The 18,838-nt window shown below is 40.1% G+C and overlaps 1 protein-coding gene across 1 annotated transcript in view; it reads right to left on the bottom strand.

The window, feature by feature from the left end:
* CCDC88C (coiled-coil domain containing 88C) overlaps positions 1–18,838 on the bottom strand; it is a 206,916-nt gene that overhangs the window by 7,752 nt on the left and 180,326 nt on the right. Inside the window, exons 21-24 of the mRNA XM_043989146.1 lie at positions 15,953–16,096; positions 11,604–11,790; positions 7,101–7,246; positions 2,097–2,186 (exon numbers count right to left, since the gene is read on the bottom strand). Coding sequence (XP_043845081.1) covers positions 2,097–2,186; positions 7,101–7,246; positions 11,604–11,790; positions 15,953–16,096 — 567 coding nt within the window. The remainder of the gene's footprint in view (positions 1–2,096; positions 2,187–7,100; positions 7,247–11,603; positions 11,791–15,952; positions 16,097–18,838) is intronic.

The following is an 18,838-nucleotide window of genomic DNA, read 5'->3' as shown; positions in this document are numbered from 1 at the left end:
CAATTACTGTCAGGTGGATAAATAGCTGCCTGAGTCCCCCTCTGAAGGGACTCAAACCATCACTGTTTTTCCTACCTTTGACCCTAATTGGAAGGCCTGTTGCCTAAAGGTTACCCATGGAGCCAAACCATCATTCCTGTCCTCACAATCTGCCATTATTACAGGAATTATTATTTAGTAAAACTTATTACAACACTTATTAAAAATATACAAGTTATTAAAACTTAAATAATACTCATCGCTAATTAATTTACTACTTAAGTACTTATCATTAATTACCTGTTATTAAGTATTATAACAGGGTTATCATTAAGCCTACTATTTCACTTGTTCTTTTTCTGCTGTTTTTTTTTTCCTTCCTCAATCTGATAAAAGGTCAGGATACCATTTTGTGCATACTCTCCAAATTCTTTCCTTTCTTTATTTTTTACCTTGAAGCAACACTTTCATTTTCCTCAAGGAACACTCTGTTCTTTCTTAATTAATAACCTGAAGCCTGGGAAGGCATTGCTCTAGTCCTTTCAACATTTCATCAATGGATGCCAGGCCGTAATTTGTACATACATAGCAGTTCCTTGGCAATAGCAGGAAGACAAACATTGTGCTTGCTCCTGCTAAATTCCCCATGCCCTTCAAAGATCTCCCATCCTCACTAATTTTTATGGGTAGTACTTATGGCCAACTCCACTAATGTCATGGCAAACTGTCTTTTGTATTATTTTATATATTTGTAGCAGGCTTTCCAACTTGCTTCTGAGCAGCAATTAGCAGTTTCCTACCAAGCCTCAATACAGAAGGAGAGAGAGAGGAAAAAAAGAAAAGAAAAGAAAAAAAGCTGAGCATAGCTAACACAAGGGGATAGGATATTTCCAGCTGAATCTAATTAACTGAAGTCATCTCACCATCCTCCCTCCACTCAGTTGCTGGTGCCCTTTTCCTCTTCATATTATCTTGAATTTTATTTACCTGCTTACATGTTATAACTCCAAGTAGAATGTGAACCCCTTGGGCGCAAGATCTTTTTTTTTCCCTCTTGGTATCCTTAATACCTAGAACAGTATTTTTTCCCATAGGAGGGATTTAATAAATACTTGTCAAACTGAATTTCGCTTAGGTCAGAGGCCAGAACTAGAACCAATGAATGGAAAATACAGAGAATGAAATTCTAACTATATATAAGGAAAATCTTCCTTGGAATCAGAATGGTTCAGTGGAATGAATGGGCTTGGGAGGAGGTACCATATGACTACTTTTCTCCAATGTTGTGGGTGGGTGGTGGGGATGCTGCTTCAGGGAGGAGTTGTCCTAGATGCCCCTCCTGAGACTCTCTCCAACCCTGTGATTTTGTAACAAGGTCTACAAATGGGGCTGCACCCAAATTAGAGGCCCCAGTGCAGCCTTATATTTATATTTCTAACGCTTACTTGACTGGAGTTATAGGGCCAAAGGCTGAATGGATTTCTGTGCATGTTATTTTACCAACAGTAAATACACAAAACACAGGTAATTCTATATCTCCTTTTGAGTTGAATAAACACTTTTCTAACCCGAATCCCGCTTAAATTATTATGGCTCGAGGGGCAGCTACGTGGCACATTGGATAGAGCACCGACCCTGGATTCAGAAGGAACTGAGTTCAAATCTGGCCTCAGACACTTAACACTTACTAGCTGTGTACCCTGAGCAAGTCACTTAACCCCAGTTGCCTCACCAATAAATAAATAAATAAATAAATAAATTAATTAGTTATGGCTCATAGGAACATAGATCTTAAACTAGAGGGACCTCAGAGGTCATGAAGTCCAATGCCCTTCGTTTACAGGAGAGGTAACTGAGGCCAAGGGAAATGAATGAGTTGTGCCTAATGCCACAATGGCAATAAAGCTAAAAGCTTTTTAAAAAATAAGGCTAATTGGGGGCAGCTAGGTGGCACTGTGGATAAAGCACCGGCCCTGGAGTCAGGAGTACCTGAGTTCAAATCTGACCTCAGACACTTAACACTTACTAGCTGTGTGACCTTGGGTAAGTCACTTAACCCTAATTGCCTCACTAAAAAAAAAAAAAGGCTAATAGCAATATAGCTTAAATGAACTTACTTCTTTGGAGCAGGATCATAGAATTTATACTGATCCATAATTTTTTCTTCTAATTTTTCTTTATGTCTTCTTAAGGCATTCAGTTTGTCTCTGGGAAAATAGCAGAAAAAGGGTATAAAAATTAAATTGAAACTGGTTGAGCAGCAGAGATACACAGGAATACCAAACATAAATATTCAGTGCGGTCTCAGCCTTGTAGCCACTCTAAATGGCTTATTAAGTTGTCCAGCTCTAACTGTACCTTAATTTAAAGGAGTAACTTCTCCTCTCCAATAGTCTGAATGAAAATAACCAAATCCCCTAATGGCACTACTAGACAATCAATAAAAAGTACTCGATGCCCTTTTGGGGCACATGAGACTGTAGCAGACCCTTGGGAAACATTAAAAATTAAGAGACACAGATCTGGTTCTCGGAGTGACTGAACCCTGGAAGAAGTAAAATGAGTCAAATGAGACTCTTGACCTACGTCCGCTTGAGGATGCGCCTTGATCACGTGGGACTCTCTGTTTTAATTTTAGAAGAACCCCTAAGTGGAGACCCCCAGCAGAGCCAAACCAAAGTCACTGGTGAGATCCTAGAATTTAGAGATTTCTGAAAGGGGACTCTGGAGACCACTTACACCCACCCTTGAATTTTACCAATGAAGAAACTGAGACTCAGGAAAGTTAAGTGATTTTTAGTACTTAAATCTTCCAGGGAAATGAGACACTAGAAGTTTCACATACGCACTAATTGTGCATTTGGGGCAAATTGCCTGACTCTCAGTCACCATTTCCTTATTTAAAAATGAAGATAAAAGGCTATTTTTTCAGCTCCAAAAATCTATAGCCTTTTATAAGCTAAAATACTAAACTTTGGTGTTTTACATAAAACCACAATAAACAGTAGCTATATCTGGCCACAAAAACTATTTACAATTTAGAACAAAACAACTGTACCTAATGGAGGTAGATATAGTAGAAACAGGTGATGTATTGGCTAGGGCACTGCCTGGAGTTAGGAATACTCTTCTTCCTGAGTTCAAATGTGGCCTTAGATACTTACTAGTTATGTGACCCTCGGCAAGTCACTTAACCCTGTTTGTCTCAGTTTCCTAATCTGTAATGTAGCTGGAGAAGGAAATGGCAAACCACTCCAGTATCTTTGCCAAGAAAACCCCAAATGGGGTCATGAAGAGTCAGACATGACTGAAACTAATGAACAACAAAGTTTACATATTTTCCCCCTAGTTTATTATTTCAGCTATTATTCTCTAAGGACATATTAATGCACCACTCATTTAGCACAGATATAAGATTAACAAGCCTGATTAAGTAACAATCTTCCATTTTTGTTGACTGATTCATCCCAAACAAGTATGACCAAGGTTTGTTTATGATGCCAATATGAATCATTCCTTAGAATTTATAAGATACCGGGATGCTGACACTAAATAATGTTATAAACTAATCTAGATTACATGGGGAGGAATTTCGGTTTAATTCCCTTCTAAAATACTAGGCTGAAGTGTGGCTTGACTTCCTAGCCTCTGTCTTGAACTTCCACAGAGCACTGTTTTGGTCGTGCTACACACCCTTGGTCAAAAACTATCAAGAGCTCCCCACTGTCTACCAACAAAAATCCAAACTTCTCAGACTGGCATTGAAGCCACTCCACTATTCCAGTATTATTTTTCCCTATATATACCCCACTATGCTCTGGCTAATTTGGATGGGTTGTCATTCTATTAAAATACTTTGCCCTTTCCCAGTTCTGCACCTTTCTTCATGCAGTTCCTTTTATCTGGAATGCCTTCTTCACTGACACCAGTCAGAATCTAATGACCCACAGTCTCAATACCATCCCTCAAGGTTGTTGTCCCAGACATAAATCATCACTGTATGCACTACAACAGTGGTACTTATCAAATGCTGCTTTGTATTGTATTTATACACTTTGGCAGATCTATGGTTTGATTAGTGTTGGTAGTTACTCCACTGATACAGATTGTGACCTCTACACCTTCTCATCTTGTTAAATCCTTCCATAGATCTTTCATGGGAAGTCAATCCAACATGGTGGAAGGTTTCTTTTGGCTCCTTTGCTATCCTGGGGATTCCGATGCAGTACTCCAGCCTTCCACTGTTGTCATTCATTTTCCCTCCTGGATGGGTCTACCGTTGATCACTTTTCTAGTCATACGAGTGCTTGGTCATATTTTAAACTCTGTCACAAGTAAGTTATCATATTGGTAATATTCTACTGCTTGTTCACGTCCACCAGAGTTCCTTTCATTGCCCTTTGAGGTGACCTGTGATTCTAATTCTTCCAACACCTAAGTATTCGTGTCTATATGGCAGGCAGCAATGGGGGAGAACATTAAAGGGAAGGGAATCTTAAAGAGAAGGGCTTTTGTAGCTCTGAACAGTTTGGAATAAGTGAGAGGCCTCCCAAATTTCCCAAATGCAAACCAGACTGATCTCCTCTTCTCAAATTCTGGACACAGTTCACTGTCCAATTGAAGTGCTTGCCCAAAGTATACATACTGCTAGATTAATTTTGACAGGCTACCCAGTCAGCTGCACATCAGTTTCCTCATCTGTAAAATGAGGATGTTGGAACCGACGGCCTCTAAAATCCCTCAAATGATTCAGCCACCTCCATGCCATCATGATGTAACAGAGTAGAACTTTTGGAGTTATTCCGTGAAAAGAGACCTTGGCTAACTTACCTTTGAATCCCCCACTGCACCCGGCCCTATTCCTTATACACAGTGGATGCACATTAAATGTTTCCTGAATGAATGCAACTGCAGTTAATATCTTTTGAATTCAATTGCAAAAATCCATTTTTAAAACAGCCTTTGAGGAGAAAGGCAGCCCAATGGCACACTAAATCTGGAGTCAGGAAGAACTGAGTTCAAATCCAGCCCCAGAAACTTACTAGTTGTGTGACTCCGGGAAAGTCATTTAACCTGTCTACCTCAGTTTCCTCATCTGTTAAATGGTGTTAGTAAATGAGATAATATTTGTAAAGCACTTTGCAAACCTTAAGAATTTATATCAATGATAACTATTATTATTTTTGTTATTAAAAGTTTAACAAAGGGGCAGCTAGGTGGCACAGTGGATAGAGCACCGGCTCTGGAGTCAGGAGTGCCTGAGTTCAAATCCGGCCTCAGGCACTTAACACTTACTAGCTGTGTGACCCTGGGAAAGTCACTTAACCCCAATTGCCTCACTAAAAAAAAAAAAGGTTAACAAAAAAGAAAGGAAGACTTTATTATATTTATTTTCAGCTGTTTGACTGATTTCTTTTAGAATGATAACAATGCTTTTTTTTCACTGGGCACAAACCAACATGCATGGCTTACTTTTTGAGCCCAATCAATGTTTTGGCTCCAAAAAAAACCCCACTACAACTTCCCAGCTTTGGAAATGACACTGACTCTCTTGGACATAGGATATAATCTTTGTAAATCAAATAGAGATAAATAAATAACACCAGGGATGAATGGAAAAGTCGTGCTGGGGAGAGAAGGGCCTCGGCAGGGCACTTCTGGCTTCTGCCAGGCCCCTGGAGAAGTTTGCTGTCAGAAAGCTAATGGTGTGTTAACAAGATAGGACTCCTCACTACATGACAAAGACACCTGCTAACTAACAACTCTGTTATACATCTTTGTGTTAAGGGGTGGGGGAAGAGTTGTGTGAGTTGCCAGAATTTCCCAGAACAAAGGATTCATCCCCAAATGTCAAGTCAAATTCACCAGAAGCGGGGTCACCGAGGGGATTATATGGATGCTGGGCAAATAAAATCCTCCTCTACAAAAGTAAGATGGTGCAATGAAATGAACGCTGGATGGTTGTCACTAGTATTACCTCTGTCACCTATTATTAATCCTGTGACTCCAGGGGAGTCAATGAACTCTGCTGAAGCTTGATTCCCTAATCTGTAATTGGGGATAAATAATTAGTCATTTTTTTCATTCATGTCTGACTCTTTTTTTTAATTTTAAGTAAGGCAATTGGGGTTAAGTGGCTTGCCCAGGGTCACACAGCTAGTAAGTGTTAAGTGTCTGAGGCTGGATTTGAACTCAGGTACTCCTGACTCCAAGGCTGGTGCTCTATCCACTGTGTCACCCAGCCACCCCCATGTCTGACTCTTCATGACCCCATTTGGGGATTTCTTGGCAGAGATACTGGAATAGTTTGCCATTTCCTTCTCTAGCTACATTATGGATTAGGAAACTGAGACAAACAGGGTTAAGTGATTTGTCCAGGGTCACACAGCTAGTAAGTATATGAGGCTGGATTTGAACTCAGAAAGATGAGTTTTCCTGACTCCAGAATCGGTGCTCTATCCACTGCTCTAATGAATATTTACACCATCTACACCATACAGGGCTGCTGTCATGATCAAATGAGGTCGGGCATGGAAACTGCTTTCTAAGTTAATATAGCATATAAATATGAGCTATTATTAAAAGGCAGCATAGTGTAGTAGACAGGGAATGGGTCTTGAAGCCAGGAAGACCTGAGTTCAATTCTCATCTAGGACACATACCTGACTGTGTGATGCTGGGCGAATCACCTAACCTCCCAGTGCTCTACTCAACTCTTTAAGACTTATAAGTGGCGCATGGCTAATATGGAAACATGCTTGGCATGACTTCACAGATATAATGGGTGGGAGGGAGAGAATTTGAAACTCAAAAACTTTTAAATGGAAGTTTAAAATTTTCAAACGAAATTGGGAAATACTCAAGAAAAACCCCAAGACATAATTTTAGGAAGATCGTGAGTTGCAGAAAAGGGGCCGACCTGCATTGGTAGAAGGGAGTTTAGAGGTAGGGTCCCTATCCCCAAACCCCACCCACCATTATTATCAAACCACAACGTTTCCTCTACATGTGTTCCATCACGCCTTCCTTCACTGCTTATAGGCTGAGCAGAGATGAACCCCCTTTACAATATCCTTGGGAAGGGGTCTCTCCAACCCTGGACACCCCAGCCTCATTCATACATGTACTGCTTCTGCTCCTCATGGAATTGCTCTTTGTTCTCCATGTTCTGCTCCAGAAGAAGCTGGTTCTGCTGGCTTAGCATCTGGATCTGGCTCAGGAGATGATGATTCTCTTCTTCCAGGTTCCCCTTGAGACGGGCAAGCAGCTGAAACAGAGCAAATGAAGGCTCATGAACACATCACGGTCTGGAGGGTTCTGTCAGGCTCAGGTGGGAAGTACGGAGCCTCTACATTTAACATTCTCTCTGCTCCCAGTCTAAGAATGAAAGAGTAAAGATAAATGCCATCTCCTCCCAGCCTGTGGTGGTGTAGGCTACAGTGAGACCACAGATTATGGTTAATATATTAGACTATACTAATTATGATCATAGCAGCAGATGGTATTTTACCTCATTAGACACTGGCAGCTCAGGGTTAGGGGGGACCCATAAACATAATTAACAACAAATGGACATCCTAGAGAGATGAAAGCTTAGGGGTTAAAAATGGAATGGAGAGAGGGTGGGGAAATAAAAAAATTTATTAAACACCTACTATTATGTAGGGGCAGCGAATAGAGCACTAGGCCTGGAGTCTGGGAGACTTAAGTTCAAATCCAGCCTCAGACAATTACTAGCTGGGTGACCCTGGGCAAGTCACTTAACCCCATTTGCCTCAGTTTCATTATCTGTAAAATGATCGGGGGAAGGAAATGGCAAACCGTTCCAGGATCTCTGCCAAGAAAACCCCAAATGTGGTCACAAAGAGTCAGACACGACTGAAACAACTAAACAACAGGATTGAACATAACAATTATGTTCCAGGCACTGTGTTCAAAGCATCACAAAAAAGTTGATATTTGTATGTTATCCACCTTCAGAGCGAGAACAGATGAATGCTACTGAGCACAGACTGAAGTCTGTTTTTTAAATTGTATTTTTCTTGCTTTTTTTTTTCTGACAACATGGTTAACACGGGAATGCATTTTGAATAACTTCACATGTATAAAGTATATTGTATTTCTTGCTTTCTCAATGGATAAAGGAGGGGCGGAGGGAGAGAGAATTTGGACCTGAACATTTTAAACGTGAATGTTAAAAACAACATGTATCATCTGAATGGGAAGCAAAATGGAGAAGTAGAAAGACTTTGGGTCTACACTGGTCACCGAGTCAAAAATAAAAGTTCTGGGGGAAGCTAGTGGATAGAGCACCAGTTCTGGATTCAGGAGGACCTGAGTTCAAATCCAGCCTCAGACATTTGACACTAGCTGTGTGACCCTGGGCAAGTCACTTAAGCCCCACTGCCTCACCCCCCAAAAAAAACGTTTTAAAAAAGGGTCCCAGGGGGCAGCTAGATGGCGCAGTGGTTAAAGTGCTGGCCCTGGATTCAGGAGTACCTGAGTTCAAATCCGGCCTCAGACACTTGACACTTACTACCTGTGTGACCCTGGGCAAATCACTTAACCCCCACTGTCCCGCCAAAAAACAAACAAACAAACAAACAAAAGGGTCCCAGTCTTTACTCTGCCATTACTCTGAACCTGGTAAGGCACATGGGGTTTGCCAAACACCCTGAGGGAGCTATCTTGCTCCCAGCCTACATACTATACAACACCTACCTAATCCATGTGACAACAGACAAATCCCTTTCTCACTCTGAATTCGTCTCTTCAGCTGTCAAAGGGGAATAGGTATACTTCTGTTGCCTATCTCACAAGGCTATTTGTAAGCTTTAAAGTGCCAGATAAAGGTAATAAGATTATTGTCCTAATGAGAGAGCAGGCTATGCTTAGCTCTCACAAAATTGGAGAAGATTCTCCTTCCAGCGAGAGAGATATCTGAGTTCAAACAGTTCTGTGTTTGTGTTTGGTGATAAGAGTAAGAATAATTTTTTAAAATGATAATGATGATGATGATTTTATCAAAAATAATAAAATAATAGCTAACAGTTAATAATAATGATGATAACAACAACAAAAAACCGACAACTGTAGCAATAATAAGTTAACATTTATATAGCACTCACTACATGACAGGCACTGTGCTAAGTGCTTTACAAATATTAACTCATTTGATCCTTACAACAACCCTGGGAAGGCTATCATTACTCCCATTTTACAGTTGTGGAAACTGAGGCAGATAAGTGACTGGCCCAGAGCTACACAACTAGTAAGTATCTAAGGCTAGATTTAAACTCAGATCTTCCTGACTCTAGGTCCCAAAGAGGGATGGATCTAGAGTTTGAAGGGCTGCATTTGAATCCTGGCTTTATTTTTTAACTATGTCACTTCACCCAAGTCACTTCCCCTCTTTGTTCCTCAGTTTCCTAACCTGTAAACTGAGGGGGTACAGATTGGATGATTTCTAAAGTCCCTTCCAGATCTAAATCCTATTAACCTACAATAATGTCCCTATTCTCTGTCAGATTCTGCTAAAGGTACTGGAATTCTGATTTCTTCAGCCCCAGGTTCTATACTCTTTAGGGAATTCTCAGAAGTAGCATCCCCAGGGAAAACCACCTGACCAAACTTTGTATTCTCACAAGGCATCACAATACCTGGTACTATACAGGTCTCTAGATTAATAACAATGGGGGTGGAGCGGGGGGGGATCCAGATGGGGCAATAGAAAGAGCGTTAGATTTCAAAAGTCACCAGCACCAGAGATAAACCTTCTGTAAGATCTGGGGCAAATCATTTTACTTCCAGGGACTTCTCTTTTTCATCTGTAAAATGAAGATAATAATGACCACACCAGGCAACTCACGATAGAAGGCTGACCGTGGAGTTGGAAGACAGGTTCAAATGTTGTCTCTGACATATACTAGCATGTGGGACAACAGGCAAGTCACTCAACCTCCAGCACAGTAACCGGCACATAGTAGGTGCTTAATATGTGTTTACTGATCAATTACTTAACCTCTCAGTGCTAGAAGGGATCCTCTTCATTCCCAATTCAACTTGCTCTCTGAGGCTGCTCCATCTTCTCACCAGCTGTCTTAAGAGCCTACCTTGGGACCATTCCACCCTGAGATCTATTCTCTCCATTGATGTGCCCCTGACCAGGATGGCTATTTCTTGGGGGATCTCTTACCCCTGCCCCAAGTCATGCTGCTCACTTCACTCCCAGCTTACATCACTCTCTGGTCTGCCCCATCTTCCCATTAGCAGTGGAATACCCTGATAAGCCCCCACCCCAGTTTATCAGCTCCCCTTTATGTTTTAAAAGTCTTTTCTTTGTGGAATGGAAACCCCTTGAGAGTAGGGAACACCTTAAGTTTTTGTTTTATTTTTTTATTTGTGTGCCCTTTTTTTTTTTTTTTTTTTGGTGAGGCAATTGGGGTTAAGTGACTTGCCCAGGGTCACACAGCTAGTAAGTGTTAAGTGTCTGAGGCCAGCTTTGAACTCAGGTCCTCCTGAATCCAGGGCCAGTGCTCTATCAACTGCGCCACCTAGCTGCCCCCTGTGTGCCCAATTCTTAACATGTGCCTTGTAAGTGCTTAATCAATCTATCTGTGCGCATATATGTGTATATATATACCTATATATACATATATAGATACACACACATATATACACTTATATGTATATAATGCAGATAGAGCAACAGAGTATAGACATCCTGCCTATTATTCCAAGTGACAGAGGAAGCACAGTGTCTTATATATAGTAAGTGCTTAATAAATACTTGCTATGTTCACTTATGACATTAAGTGACTGAGGAATTGAGGGTCTGCATTAGTAGGTATTTCAACACTTAAGAATTCCTTATGATAATGAAATCATGGGCCTACTTCCCCCTCCAAAATAAGAGTACCAAACAAAGTTTACCATGTGAAACAGTAGACAGATTTAGGTACTGACAGGATCAATGATCTTAGGTTTACCCTCTCGAGAAGCACATGCACTAGTATTTCTATAAAGAAACCACATCCTCAATACCCAGATGCCTGAATTTTCCTCACCTTCTTAGCCCCTGGGAAAGACATAAAGCCTTGCTAACGAGTTTCTCCAAATTTAAGAATGGGGCAAATGAAGCCATTTTTCAAACGTAGCAAAAATATTATGCCAAAATGAGATGATCATATGGAAAGGTCGGGCAGACATGCCCTAAGGGATGGATATCACCCGGCACCCAGTCATTCAGTGTAGCTTTCTCCCTGCCTTTGGCAAGAGCTGAAACCACCATCTCCCTGTTGTTTTTGTTCAGTTGTTCAGCGACAACCAACTCTGTGTGACCCTATTATACCAGGCCCTTCTATCCCCCACTACCTCTTGAAGTCTGTCCAAGATCATGCTGGGAAGACCTGTGTTTAAATCCTGCTTCAGACTCTTGCTGACTTGTGTGACCCTGGGCACACCATTTGACTGTGCTCAGCCTCAGTTTCCTCAAATGTAAAATGAGGGGCTTGGGTCCTTTTCGGCTGTAAACCTTTAATTCAGTAAGAATAATTTTTTAAAAGGCTTAAAAGTTAGGCCAGGCAGGGATAACAGCCAGCATAATTAGGCAAGAAGAGACTCACTTCACAGTGGTTATCCAATTTGGTCATGGAGATGTCCATGTTTTGATGCTGCTCTTTTAATTCATCAAACCGGGCTTGCCAGCGGTTCAGTTCTAGCTGGGAGTTGTTGAGGGAGGTCTTCAGTTCCTTTGTGTGGGAGTGAAGTTCTTCATATTCCCCCTTCAGCTGGCCATGTAGGAAATTCACCCTGTAAACAGGCAAGCCACAATGTGAATGAAATGAGGGCAGTCAAGTGGCACAGGAGAGAAAAGTTCTGAGCTTAAAGTCAGACCCTTATTAGCTGTATGACCCTGGGCGTACAATCTCTGAGCCTCAGTTTCCTCGTCTGTAATACAAAGGGGTTAGATTCAAGGGCCTCTAAAATCCTTCCAGCCTCTAAATCGATGATCCTATGATGTAACAATTACCTTATGTGAACTTCATCAAGTTCCATAGCCTTTCTGGGCCTCAGTTTCCTCAGATGCAAAATAAGAGGGCTAGGGGCAGCTAGGTGGCACAGTGGATAGAGCACCGGCCCTGGAATCAGGAGTACCTGAGTTCGGATCCGGCCTCGGACACTTGACACTTGCTGGCTGTGTGACCCTGGGCAGGTCACTTGGCTCCAATTGCCTCACAAAAAAAATTAAAATAAAAAAAAATAAGAGGACTAGACCAAAGGTTCCCTAAAGCCTATTTCAGCTGTAATGCTTCTACGTCTAACTCTTTCCCCCAGTCCTGAGCCATGCCAAGTTGCTCCTTTTAACTCAGAGGCAAAAATGAGTGACTAGAAATGAAGGTGCTTTGTGTCTCAAAGGTGATAATGTAAATCCAAGTCTACAAACATTTATCAAGCAACTAGTATGTGCAAGGCACCGTACTAAATGCTCATGATGCAAAAATAAAAACTAAACTATCTCTTGTAATTACCATCATTGCTAATGGTATTATGTAATTGGACTCATCAGAAAAAATTTTTCCCTTTTTTATGTACAAAATTTAGTACATGGCACATGAGTATAAACAGTTCTCTCCTGGGACTGAGATTTTAGAGGGTTTTTCTACTAAACAAAACAAAGCAAACAGACAAAAAACAACCCCTGGTGTTTTGTATGATGCAAAAGCTTCTGAATTTCTTAAGGAGATAAGGAAAGTGAAATGAGTATTGTTAACGAGAAAAAAAATATACTGATAATTTGGATATGAAACATCTCCCTCGCTCCATCCCTCTCTCTCTCCATCTGCTTACAAAAAACCAAATGGTATTCACAAGTCCCCCCTCCATTACACTGTGAGCTTCTTGAGGGGATTGTCCTTTTCCTGTTTTGTATCTCTCAATCTTAGGTTCAGTGCCTAGAACATAGTAGGTGATTAATAAATATTTACTGACTGATTGAGACTTGATGGTGTAAACATATCACTAAAGGCTGGGTGGAAGAGGCAATCACTGTTGGCCAGTCCTATCTTATACTTCAGCCAAAGTCCTAGCACAAAGTCAAGGCTATATCTCTCTATAGGGTTACTGGGTTACTTTAACTGAAAAATTCGTTATTTCAAAACTAAGTAAATATAACCTTAATCCGAAACACACAATCTTCCCTCTATTTTCCTAGACCTATCTTATCTAAGCAAACCTATGAACAAAAGGTCAGGAATATCAAAGGAACTAATAAAAAATGCACAGGAAGGTGGGCTAGCCGTACCAAATCTGAAGCTATACTATAAAGCAACAGTAATCAAAACTATTTGGTACTGGCTAAGAAATAGAACAGTGGATCAACAGAATTAGATTAGGCATAGGAGACACAGTAGTAAATGACAATAGTAATCTACTGTTGGATAAACCCAAAGACTCTAGCTTCTGGGATAGGAACTCAGTATTTGACAAAAACCGCTGGGAAAACTGGAAGATAGTATGGCAGAAACTAGATCAACATCTTACACCATATACCAAAATAAGGTCAAAATGGGTACATGATTTAGACATAAAGGGTGATACCATAGGTAAATTAGGAGAGGAAGGAATAGTTTAGCTCACAGATCTATGGAGAGGAGGACAATTTATGACCAAATAAGAGATAGAGGATATTATGAAATGCAAAATGGATCATTTTGATAACATTAAATTAAAAAGGGTTTGTACAAACAGAAGCAACACAGCCAAAATTAGAAGAAAAGCAGAAATCTGGGAAACAATTTTTACAGCCAGTGTTTCTGATAAAGGCCTCATTTCTAAAATATATTGGGAACTAAATCAAATTTATAAGAATGCAAGTAATTCCCCAATTGAGAAATGGTCAAAGGATAAGAACAGGCAGGCAGTTTTCAAATGAAGAAATCAAAGCTATCTATTGCCATATTAAAAAAATGCTCTAAATCACTACTGATTAGAGAAATGCAAATTAAAACAATTCTGGGGTCCACCTCACATCTATCAGATTGGCTAATATGACAAAAAAGGAAAATAATAAATGTTGGAAAAACTGTGGAAAAACTGGAACACTAATGCATTGTTGGTGGAGTTGTGAACTGATCCAGCCATTCTGGAAAGCAATTTTCCCAAAGGGCTATAGGGCTATGCATACCCTTTGACCCAGTAAAAGCACTACTAAGTCTGTATCCCAATGAGATTACAAAACAGGGAAAAGGACCCACATGTACAAAAATATTTGTAGCAGCTCTCTATGTGGTGGCAAAGAAATGGAAATCAAGGGGATGCCTATCAATTGGGAAAGGGCTGAACAAGTTGTGGTATATGAATGTAATGAAATACTATTGTAATATAAGAGCATACAGATTACTGGAAAGACTTAAGTGGACTGATGCTGAGTGAAGTGAGCAGAACCAGGAGAACATTGTACACAGTATCAACAATACTGTGTGATGATCAACTGTGACAGACTTAGCTCTTCTCAGCAATACAATGATCCAAGATAATTCCAAAGGACTCATGATGGAAAATGCTCTCCACATCCAGAAAAAAGAACCGTGGAATCTGAATGCAGATTGAACCATACTGTTTCTACTTTTTTTTCTTTTTTGAGGTTTTCCCCTTTTGTTCTGATTCTTCTTTCACAACATGACTAATGTAGAAATATGTTGAATGCGATTATACATATATAATCTATATCAGATTGCTTGCTGTCTTGGGAAGGAGAAAAATTTGGAATTAAAAATCTTACAAAAACAAATGTTGAAAACTATTTTTACACATAACTGGAAAATAATAAAATACTTTTAAGATTGAAAAAAAAAACCTATGACAGGAGAAGACAGATCTGTGAAAATCCCATTTGTTTTTTATATTCATTTATGAATTAAGACGCTTTGTAAGAAGGGATGGTGAGAGTTGTCAGGGGCCTCTTGGTTAATCCATGGTTCCTTCTTTCCCAGGTGGGACCAAGAGAGTGGATGCCCCTCAAATATTAACTTTATAGGGCCATCTCTGATCTTACTGATTGAGGTCCTCCTCCCTCTTTTTTTACTCTTCCTCTAAATTAGAGGTCCTTAACCTGATGGTCTATGAACTTGTTTTTAAAAAATATTTTGATAATGACATTTCAATATAGTTTCTTTTTTAAATCTTTGTATTTTATTTTGTGAATTTAAAAATCTTATTCTGAGAAGGGGCATATAGGTTTCACCAGACTGTCAAAGGGCTTCACAATACAGAAAAAGTTAGGAGTCCTTGGCTTAAAGGACAGAGAGTCACAGGCCCAACCACCTTTGAGGATAGCCTTATGAAATAGCTCTGATTCTCTCCTACCCTCCTCATTCTCTCAAAACAACACACAGCTCAATTAAAATTTTTTTTTTTCTGGACTTCTGAGGAGTGGATTAAAAAAAGGAGGGAACTTTAGGTGATATTGAGCTGGGGGTGGGCGGGCATCAGGAGCTGGCTTAGATGATTACTGAATTTAATTGTGAGCATATATGCACCTTGGAAACTGATAAACGTTACAAATCAGGGATCAATTTATTGTTCTGTTGATTGCCCAGACTTAATAAAATGATTGAGAAAAACTAATAATGTACTTTAAAAGTGGATCTTGAGTTTTTAGAAACCTAGTTGTTAAACATTCATCAGCATACCCCTGGTTGTTAACACTGGGTGAAAAGACAGAACCACAGGGAAGCATGGGCACTATGCAAATCCTTACACCCAAGACAGGCACTATAATCAACAAAAAGATTACCAGTCAACAAGCTGTTAAGTACACTTTTCAAGATAAAGAAAAAATAAGCTATCATGAGAGAATGATTAGGACATTGCTTAATATATTCCAAAGAAAACTAATGATTAGTTTCATGATTAGATGCCAGGGGGAAAGATGCCCTGACTGGCTTCCTACACCATCCAACCTGAGTCTCACCTGTCCAGCTCTTCTCTTAACCTCTGGTTTTCTCCCGCCGCGATCACGTTTGTTCTCTTTTCCTGCTGCAAAGCTTCTCTCTCTGCCTTCAAAATGCTCTCCAGCTCTTCTAACTCTGATTTTTGTTTCATCACACTGCCATACCTGTTGGAAAGAAACCAATCCCACTGAGACACTTGGTGAAAAAGGGTTACTGACAACTCTTGGGGCCCTTTGGTCAATCCACTGTCCCTTCTTTCCCGGGTGGTGACCAGTGGTGGATGCCCTTCAAGTATTAACTTTCCGGGAGACATCTCTGATCTTACTGACATAGTCCTTCTTTTCTCCCCCTAAATGAGAGGTTTTTAACCTGGAAGGCCATGAACCTGCTTTAAAACATATTTTGATAACTGTACTTCATGGGGCTATTGTGAGGATTAAATGAAGTAATATATGTAAAACACTTTGCAAACCTTAAAGTACTATACAAATATTAACAAGTAAGCATTTATTAAGCTCCTACTATATTCCAGGAAGTACTGGGATCAGAAAGACCTGGGTTCAAGTCCTGCCCCTAATGTACTAATTCTATAACCATGGGCAAGTCACTTAACTTATTGGGGCCTTGGGCAACTCTCTAAGGCTCTAAGTTACAGAAGGTACTTATTTGTATTGATGGGTGAGTTTCAACATTAAGAATGCCCTAATTAAACACTGGTGAAATCACAAATGTGGGGATGTGGGGTGATGGGTACCATACAAGGTATTGGTAATGCAAAGACAAAAATAAAATCATCCTAGCCCTCAAGGAACTTGTATTTCCCAGGGGTGATAGTGGAAACAACATGAACCAAAACAAGAAATTATAAAAGATGTATAGGTTAACTAAAATCACAGGTTGGCCGGGGGGGGGGGGAGAAGAGTGAGAAAGGAAGAACATCAACAACTTGGGGAGATCAGGAAAGGGCTCACATAGAAGGCAGCACTTGAGTCAAGCTCTGAAGAGACTTAGGGATTCCAAAAAGTGAAGGTGGGGACAGGCATGGAGGACAGTCCGTGCAAAGTCACATAAACAGACACGGTTGTAACAGTAACATAAGCTTGAGCTATTACCAAGTTTGGTAGTAATAATTTTACCAAAGGCAACAAGGATGGGTATAGGTTGTCTACTTTAGCAAATATTTATTGAGTTCCAAATGTTTGTAGAGCACTGTGCTAAAACTAGGGACAAAAGAGATTCAGATAAGATATAGCCTCTTGCAGAACTGTGTTTAATGTGATTGTACATATACAGCCTATATCAGATTGCTTTATGTCTTGGGGAGGGGGGGAGGGAGGGTAGGAGAAAAATTTGGATCTAAAAATCTTATGAAAACAAATGTTGAAAACTATTTTTACATGTAACTGGAAAATAATAAAATACTTTTATGATTAATTTTAAAAATAAGATATAGTCTCTGCCCTCATGGAATTTCCAGTCTAGGAAAGGGATGTCACATACACAGATATAATTTAAATATATCTAAAATAAATATATAAAAATAAATAAGACCTGTGATTTTATTAATATAAAGCATTCCCAATGAGGAATTTTCCTCTAGATATACAACATATAGTTTTACAAAATTGCTGAGAGCTTTGAAAGGAACTTAACCGACTGTCTTAGGGTCATACTGTCAAAATATAATTGATATAGGACTTAAACCCAAGCCTTCTTGACTCTAAGACCAGCTCTCTTATTTGTACACCATGCTATCCCTCAAAACAGAGAACTTAACACATGTTTAAATACACATCTCTGCATTAGAGAGAAACGAAGTGCTATGGGCAGTCTGAAGGTGTAGGTTATTCCTGTAAGCTATGGGTGGAAATTGTTCACCCTTCATTTTCAAAGAGGACCAATGCCAACATGGAATGATGTCTTGACTTGTACAAGTGAGGCAGATCTGCACAAGTTGTCAGCTTAACTCTTTCTTCCAGAGTTATCAAAGTCAGCGGCAAGATAAAAATCAAGACAACTGGCAATGGCCCAGGATGCAGTGGATGGAGGACCTTGGTGTCTTGGTGTGTTAGAGCATCTGATTGTGCTCTAAGCATTTGCTTCAGCCTCCTTCATGACTGTTGGAGCAAACTGTTCTCATCCACCCATTACAATGGGGGAAGTCTTCACATGCATGGGGTGGATGTCTCTCTACCTCACTACCTGTCAGTTACACTCAACTTGGTTTAGCCCATCGGTGCAGATCATTTTTACTGGGGTGTGGCCATTGTGCATGCTATAGCTTCAGGAAGCCACAGGTGAGAGTTAGGTAAAAGGCAGACAGCAAAGGTGGATGTGCAGCCCTGAAGTGTGCTTGGCACACCTTCACACATGACGTGTTGATCCTCCCTGAACACCTCATACACCCTAGGTGGAAATTAAACAAGTGAAGGGTGTGTGTGTGTGTGTGTGTGAGAGAGAGAGAGAGAGAGAGAGAGAGATAGATAGATAGTTATCTCAGGCATTGGAAATAGAAAAGAGCATGGATGCAAGAAAATTTAGGCTACATTTGGTGAAAAGTTTATAGCCCAATTTTCCTGGAATATAGAATACATGAAAAGGAATAATATGAAAAAAAAAGGCTAGAAAGGTTAGAGTAATGTCAAACTAAATTCCAGACAAAGGAGTGAGAAATTTACTCAGTCATGAAGAGGGAGATTTCTAAGCAGAGAAGTGACACGTCAGTTCTGTGTAAAAAGAGAATTAATATGGCAGTGATGTTGGGAAAGAACAGAGTGGGGAGAGGTAGAAAAGTGAACATGAGAAGACCTATTCAGGGGGTTACCTCAATAATGCAGGGTAATAATAACCAGGGCCTGCATGAATACAGTGGTAGTAAGAAGAAAGAGGAAGAAAAAAGATTTGTG

This window comes from Dromiciops gliroides, chromosome 2 (assembly GCF_019393635.1).
Source record: "Dromiciops gliroides isolate mDroGli1 chromosome 2, mDroGli1.pri, whole genome shotgun sequence".
In the NCBI taxonomy this organism is placed as follows: domain Eukaryota; kingdom Metazoa; phylum Chordata; class Mammalia; order Microbiotheria; family Microbiotheriidae; genus Dromiciops; species Dromiciops gliroides.
The sequence above is the reverse complement of the archived record's forward strand: the minus strand, read 5'-3'. Positions and strand labels throughout refer to the sequence as shown.